The sequence below is a fragment of the Cryptomeria japonica genome, chromosome 3, assembly GCF_030272615.1.
Source record: "Cryptomeria japonica chromosome 3, Sugi_1.0, whole genome shotgun sequence".
NCBI lineage: Eukaryota > Viridiplantae > Streptophyta > Pinopsida > Cupressales > Cupressaceae > Cryptomeria > Cryptomeria japonica.
The window spans coordinates 217,981,396-217,989,862 of record NC_081407.1 but is presented as its reverse complement, the minus strand read 5'-3'; the positions used below and the strand labels follow the sequence as shown (position 1 = coordinate 217,989,862).

At 35.4% G+C, this 8,467-nt stretch overlaps 1 protein-coding gene across 1 annotated transcript; it reads right to left on the bottom strand.

Annotated features, from left to right (window-relative positions):
* Window positions 1–1,359: 1,359 nt before the first annotated feature.
* LOC131874045 (LOB domain-containing protein 11-like) lies at window positions 1,360–7,322 on the bottom strand. The gene is made up of 3 exons (XM_059217260.1): window positions 7,188–7,322; window positions 1,727–1,897; window positions 1,360–1,563 (listed from the first exon to the last, which is right to left on the bottom strand). Exons 1-3 carry the CDS (start codon window positions 7,320–7,322, stop codon window positions 1,360–1,362), a joined length of 510 nt encoding a protein of 169 aa, XP_059073243.1.
* Window positions 7,323–8,467: the final 1,145 nt, after the last annotated feature.

The window sequence follows — 8,467 nt, the reverse complement described above, 5'->3', positions numbered from 1 at the left end:
GTAGCTAATTACATCGTATAGATTAACTAGAATCTTACTAGGCTTTCATATATGTTAGAAATTAAAGAAAAAAAAAAATCTCCAAACATAATATTAGATGTTTCCATGGAAAATAAAAGATTCATATACATCTTAACATGAACCTACTATATTATTTTGTCATAGTGATTTCCTCATTCCATTGTTATTTCTCTCTAATCTAGATAGTGAGAATATATATTAGATGATAATTTTGTTGTGCCTAAAGGATATTTTGAATGCTATTATAATGATTTTTTTTTGTCATTTGTATTCATTTCTAATGTTTTGATTGTAATTATTTTATCTTGTTTGAGTTATCATGTCAAATTTCTAATTTTTTAGAGGTGTTATCATCACTAATCTTCTTTGAGTATAGAAAACTCTTTTTTAAAAATACTTAAAAAGCAAACAAACTAAAAGTCTTTTCTATTTCTTGTTATTTATCTATATTTTTGCAATTGAATTATGCATCCTCTCTATTTGTGTCTTAGACTAATCTTGAGGGTTGGAAATGCTATTATATAATAATAAATATAGGACAAGTTCATTAATAGTAGAGACATGCTTGAATTTGATGATCACTTTATCTATCATATAAAATATTTATGAGAATTTTGATCTTTAACTATCTTATAAATGATGTTGTAAAAAAGATATAAATCATTAAAAATTATTATTGAATTTATCAAGATTAATATAATTTTTTCCTAACCAAATTATTGCTCATTAGTTTTTATAAACTCACTGCCATTTATAGTTATAGCACACTTCTTATATCACATTTTTAATGGCATGTCATTAAATTTTTTAATAGCAATTCAAATAAAAAAAATTTAAAATGAATATGCAAGTTTGAATTTCTCAATCATCATGTCAATACTGATGCCACATCTTATTTTATTTATATAAACATGTAATGACATTCAATCTCTAAAATTGTAGGATTGATGGTATTGGAATGAAAAACAAATAGACATGATGTAAGAATCTATTACCTAGTATTAGTGCATCTATCACATTTTATTTTTATAAACATTCTAAAATTGTAGGATTGATGATATTGGAATGAAAAAGAGATGGACATGATGTAAGAAAATTATTATAGGATTGATGGTATTGGAATGAAAAACAAATAGACATGATGTAAGAATCTATAACCTAGTATTAGTGCGTCTATCACATTTTATTTTTATAAACATTCTAAAATTGTAGGATTGATGATATTGTAAGAATTTTTTTTAGGTGATTAAAAAGAGAAGATCATGTCTTCCAATCCAAACAGATCCAGATCATCTTGGAAAACATTTATGTGATTCTGGGTGACTTCCGATGTAGAGCCTATTTCACCGGCATTATAAAATCCTGTAGTGAGAGATTAGCCTGCGCATTCAGGAGCTCTGCTTGTGTTGTTGCGAGTTGTAATATTTGTTTCTGCACTCGACAAATTGCACCAGTGCAGCCGTAGATTGGATCAACCACTCGCGCACTTGCTTCGTATACCATGCTGTTTACTGCATCTGCTCTTTTCTCACCCGGAATATCCTGCAATGACAAGACAACATGTAAAAGGCTCACAGATTTGATAAGGTTCTTACATTTTGTCAGAATGAATACTAATGACTACTATATTCGTTAAAACTGAAAAAAGAGATAACATTACAGATGAGATCTTTTCCCAAACCCTAAAAAGGAATATTTTCTACACCTGAATGATTTTGAGAATCCTGCTTGATCCAAATAATTTGTTCACTAGTAAAAACTTGTGCGGATCATTTGGTGGGAAATAGGGAGCAAGTGGGCAATTATCTCCACACTTTCTTCGTTGAATCTTACAGGCAGCACAAGGATAAACAATCCTAAAAATCTCTTGTGCTTTCTGTTCCATTTGAATTAAACAGAAAATAAAAAAAATTATGAAAGGCTTATTTAGGCTAGCAGATCAGAGTCGTATAGAATACGCAACAATCTAAAATTTTATGTATTGAACGCTTATTTAATGCAGATGAAATCAATTTTTGGGAGATTATACACATAGCTAAAATATTATGCCGTTCAATATACAGGGTGTAAAGTGAACATCATGTCCAAATTTATTTACACACTTTTTAAAAGAAGAGCAGAATAGTTTTTAATGAATTTGTGAAAGATTAATATGGAAACTAAAGAATAATAGTTGAATTCACAGAGTAGAATTGCAATAAGACAAAGAAAACAAATGCACATTTTCTTCAATTATTTTTTCACCTCTTTTTCTATAATTATAGAAATTTTGACTCTATCAGCTTTTATGACGTTCATTTCCAAGCCTATATTGATTAAAAATCTTCTAGAATTTTCTTTTAAAGTCTACCCAATATTCGCATAATCTAGTTTTGGAGCAAATCAGTGGCTTTCCATTATTTGGAAAATTTCCAACTTTCCCCCTTTTTCTGTGTAATGTCAAACTAAACGGCTAATGAAAGATTCCTGCCTCGTTGGATGACTGCTGTAAACAAGCCTTACATGGCTTCCTTTCTATGAAAAAATTATGACATCAATAAAATATTCCTTTGACAATGTGTAAGAGGAATTCTGACAATTCTATGAGCATATTTTAATGAGTATGACTATGAAAAGCTATGATAGAATCCAGAGATGACAGAACTTACATACTAGTTGAAGAGATTTCGTAGGTGTGCTGCAGGAGAATTTTTTGCCATTGCATGTGTAATCTATGTCTGGATACGTGAATTGTCATTTATGACTGGTGATCGCTCTGCAATACCGACTGCACCTAGGGTTTGGACTCTGGGTTGCAGGGCCGTAATCACTGACGTGGGGGAGTACGCTGGTAATTCTCCATGTAGGTAACTACCTAGTGGGTGCCTTGGTTCACGTGCAGGTTAATTCCCTGCGTCCTTCTCCGTCGTCGCCTTTCCCTTTTCCATGCGAGCAATTAATGTGACCCGATGGAGAGCTCTTCTGGAGGCACCAAAAAACCTAATGAAGGAGCATCATTAAAACAAAAATGCTTCAAAGATGCGGTTAACCTTTCCTCTCTCCTAGTCACAGAAGGTGCGAGGTTTATTAGTAATTTTAATGGCAGCCCCGTGGAGAAGGTGAGGGCTCTCACTGTGCTCAGGATTCCATCGCCATTTTCCCAATGTGTTAATGTGCAAAGAAATTAACATCGAAAAGAATAGGCTTAAAGATACAACAATTTTCTTTGCAACTGTAGATGTAGATAAATGTCCTGCGCAAATTTCTTGATGATTGGATTAAAAATGTTTGGAATATTAAACTAGGTTATCTGGTTTTATTTTGTACACTCATTTGAAAAGGTTTGTTTGTAATCTTTTTTAAGGATCATAAAATGCAAATAGAGGTGCTCAATAAACAATACTGGACTGTTGGAAAATGCACATTTTGTGCCCTCGATGTTGGCATATGCACACTCCAATGAGACATTGAAGGTGATTGAAGGTTTTGTCATTGATGGCAACCTTACAATCCTATGGCACTGGCAAGGCATTACACCGGCATCAGAAGATCACACTCTACACCGGCACTCAGACCACCGGCACCGGCAGAGAAAGGAAGCATATCGGCACAGAGGCCAACAGGATTTTTTGTTATATTATATTTTGTTATTATTTTGAAAGCCGACTTGATATCATTGTAAAATGACTTATATATATAAGAAGTCATTGTAAGACATTTTGGTAAGTAAGAAGTAAGGAAGAAGGTAGAAGGGAAATAATTAGGCAGACCTATTATGCGAAATATAGGTTAAAGGGTTTATGTAAGAAGTAGAGCAGAAACCGGTATTGAATCTGGCATTTTAGATGCTATTGTAAAGCAGTACAAGACATTGGATTTGTATAATCCATTTTGGAAGTCAGTGAGACTTCCATTTTGAGCAATGAGCTCTAGGCACTTGGCCTTTCTGCATGTGCAGGCCCCTCTTGTAAGTAATATTTTCTTATTGGCTAATAAGTGAATATTGTGGGTCACAAATCCCACCGAGGTTTTTCCCACACCAGGTTTGTTCGTTAAATCAGTGTGTTATGGTGTGATTTTCATGTGGTTGTTTTCATTTCTGTTTATTGCTTTATTTCTTGCATACCAGTACACTGTTATAATATGTGCTACATGTTTTAAGTTAAGAAATTCAATTTACCGGTTAGATATTGATTCACCCCCCCCTCTCAGTATCTGTGGGAATCCTAACAATTGGTATCAGAGCCTGGTCCTCTATTTTCAGAAGCCTAACAACTTGAGGAAGATCTTGACACCGGTAGACATGGAAAATTTGATGAATTATTTAAAAGATTGGAAGCAAGAAGACAAGCTGTTGTAGAGCTTGACAAGAAAATCAAGATAGAAAAATTACTTGTTGTTTACCCAGTGAACTCACCTAAAGAAATAGATGATTTAATTGCAGAAGCCAACCGGTCAGTATTCTCTACTGCACACCGGCACATTGCATTAATGGTTGGAAGAATCAATGAGGTAACTGCAAATAGAAAATGCATGGGATACATTCCTAGTTGAAAAAGAAAGACAGGAAGAATACATGAGCCACAAACCTATAAAGGTATATCAAAAGGACAAGGACAAGGGTAAAGGAAAGGTTGGTGGACCTCCTAGTATAAAAGTAAAGGATAACTTACACCCACCGCCTCCAATTACATCACTGGTAATAACAAATACTGAAGATCAACCGGCACTTGAGAATATGAATGTAGAGGATATAAATCCTAATCCTAAAGTCTTATACACAGTAGATGTTGATACACAAAAGATCAACATTGTGGTAGATAAAGATACAACAGGTAAGACAGACATGACTGATAAGCCACCAGTAACTGAGCAAACTGATCAAACACAAGAGAAACCAACAGATGACAACAAAGAACAACATGTAGAGACTGAGACTGAGACTGAGACATAGCAACAAACAAAGAAACAAGAAGAGCAATAGGCTCCGAAATAGGGACAGGTTCACATGGAAATAGAGCCACCGGCAACAGGAGAAGATCAAAAACCATTGCTTAAAGAAATGGAAACACAGACTGACCTACCAGAGGTCACTACAAGCTTGGTTACTTCTACCACTAGCGGTATTCAAAATGTTGGTTCCACATCAGCAGGCTATAAATGAACAAATGTAACAGAAGTACTTTTAGATTCAATCAAAAGGATAACAGATTGTAGTTCACAGGGTTACAAAGCTATAGATGACACAATTCCAATTTTAAAAAAGTTAGCTCCTAACTACAATATAAACAACAAGGATTCTTTAAGTCAAATTGACATTTTGTCCAAGTACATCACTGAGAACACAATAACAATTGAGCAAATAAAGGAAGAGGCATTGAAGAATAAGATGGAAATTGAAAAGAAAAAATTCTTTGAAGATCAGATAAAGAAGTGTACAAGGGATTTTGACACACTTCTACCAGCACTATGCAATTTTCTGAAAGAGTTCAAAACTTTGTACAAAGAAATATGCAAGACAAACCTACTAACAGCTGACATAGATAAGTAGAAGAGCAAGGTACAGGATGAAATCAATAAACTTGCAGACAGTTTTGTTAACTCACCTGATACTTTATCAGTTTTTGAACAGAAGATAACAAGTTTTGAGGAAGATTTAATTAAGTTGGGAAGAGAAAAGGAGAGAATAGTGGATAAGGCAAAGAGTTTGAGACTAAGACTGAGTCCAAGATTGGACTATCTAGAATTTATGCGGAAGGAAATATATGAGGCACTTGTACAGGGACAGAGAACACCGATAGAGCATATGTAGCACCTCACCTGTATAGTTCAAAGAACCGAGACAACAATAAGAGACAGTAAGAAATTTATGGAGAGTATAAACTTAATTTTGGCAGATATATTTCAAATTGTGACCACACAGGTACAAGGTTGAGACTACAACTCTATTGCCATCTTGACAACCTTTGTCATTGATGCCAAAGGGGGAGTAGTGGTATGAGAAAATCCAATATCACCGGGATCATATGCTCAGGGGGAGAACACACATTTTTGGTAACTTTTTTGGACTTCACATTTTTGGATACACTTTTGAATTTTCTCATGAGTGTTGCCATCAATGCCAAAGGGGGAGATTGTTGGCATATGTACACTCCAATGAGACATTGAAGGTGATTGAAGGTTTTTTCATTGATGGCAACCTTACAATCCTATGGTACCGGCAAGGCATTACACCGGCATCGATAGATCACACTCTACACCGGCACTCAGACCACTGACACTGGCAGAGAAAGGAAGCGTACCAGCACAGAGGCCGACAGGATTTTTTGTTATATTATATTTTGTTATTATTTTGAAAGCCGACTTGATATCATTGTAAAATGACTTATATATATAAGAAGTCATTGTAAGACATTTTGGTAAGTAAGAAGTAAGGAAGAAGGTAGAAGGGAAATAATTAGGCAGACCTATTATGCGAAATATAGGTTAAAGGGTTTATGTAAGAAGTAGAGCAGAAACCGGTATTGAATCTGGCATTTTAGATGCTATTGTAAAGCAGTACAAGACATTGGATTTGTATAATCCATTTTGGAAGTCAGTGAGACTTCCATTTTGAGCAATGAGCTCTAGGCACTTGGCCTTTCTGCATGTGCAGGCCCCTCTTGTAAGTAATATTTTCTTATTGGCTAATAAGTGAATATTGTGGGTCACAAATCCCACCGAGGTTTTTCCCACACCAGGTTTCTTCGTTAAATCAGTGTGTTATGGTGTGATTTTCATGTGGTTGTTTTCATTTCTGTTTATTGCTTTATTTCTTGCATACCGGCACACAATTATAATATGTGCTACATGTTTTAAGTTAAGAAATTCAATTCACCAGTTAGACACTAATTCACCCCCCCCTCTCAGTATTTGTGGGAATCCTAACACTCGAATGGTTGCCAGAAGTGGTTAATGAGGAAATACTCACACTTTTGTGCCCTAGATGGGTTTTAATTTGAAATGTTCCTCCATTGTTGTGGAGATATATACCTCAAATTGTTGAACCGATAGGAAAGGCTATCCAGGTGGATAACTTGACCTATCTCATTCCTCATTTGGATACTAGGGTTTTGATTTCAATCAACCTGGGATGTGATTTCTTGAAAATGGTTAACATTAACCTAGAATCTGAAATTGTTATATGCCCTATTGAAGTCCTTGGCGGGTTGAATGCTTGTTTTCTCTACAGAAAAGAGGGACACATTTGTAAGAATTGCCCAATTATTAAAAAACTCAAGGGAGCGGAAAAACCTCAAAGTCAATCTAACAGCCCGCCCCATGTTCACGCAAAGCATATCTCGAACATGGAAAGTCTTAATTCCATTAGTAAAAAAATCAATAAACTTTTAACCAAGGAAAACTCTAAACCCCAAGATCCTGATAAAAACTTCAACTTGGGTAATTTCAGAGTAGACCCCACACCTCACTTTGTGATCTCAGATGCTCTAAAACAGATGAATGAAGTTTTGTAGGATTGGTTTCAGGTTGTGGGAAAAAACCCTAAGAAAAAAAGAAGGAAAAATGCTCAACACTTAGCACTGGAAAAAATTAGGGCGAATATACCCAATACCTCAAATTATGCTATAAATAAACTATCTATGGATAGCAATTTAATATTGCCTATGGATGACGATGTGCAAGAGGTTCCACCAGAGGTGAAATTATCGAATTTAGCCTCTAGTTTGAACAACCTTGGGAATCAGAATTCTGAAGAAAGAGATGGTGTGACTAGTGAGCTGGCTAAGGGAGGGAGCTGGTCTAGGATGGTGAATGAAGCTCCCCATAGAAGCTCGATAGACATGGATGTCTCCTTTCAGGTTCACTCATCAAATGTCTTGAACTCTGTGCTAGATCCTTCCTCCCTTGTTGAACTCACCCTTGACATGACCGTTGTCCTTCCCCTAAAGAAGTTTGTTGAATTAGAGGACACTTGTGTGATCGAGGTCATTGTTGTTGACCCTAAGGCTAGTGAAGCTAAATTATTAGGTAGTGAAACAGCTAACTTAGACCCAGAAGAGACTTTTTGACCCCTTGTTTTGCAATAAGAACCTAAACTTTGAAATTTGGTATAGTTGGTGCGACTATAAGAGAGGCAAACATAGGATCTATTGTAGGCTGGATAGATTTTATGCTAACAGAGAGATTTTCTCCTTTGACCTTGACAAGAATGGCAATTCAGTGATAGTTTATCCGACCTCATTATCAAACCACCATCCTATCATCTCGCAGATTAGGCTTAGAGAATCCTTTGAGTGGAAAGGACTTCCAAAAGACAAGTTCTTCCTAAACTCCAATCTTTGAAAACACCTGGATGTTTTGACCGCAGTAAAGATTGTTAGGTTGTTTAACAAGAGTAGTAAAAAGTTGAACTCTAGTGTTGACAAATAGAATCAGAATGTCAATAGTTGATAGGTTCTTATGCAAA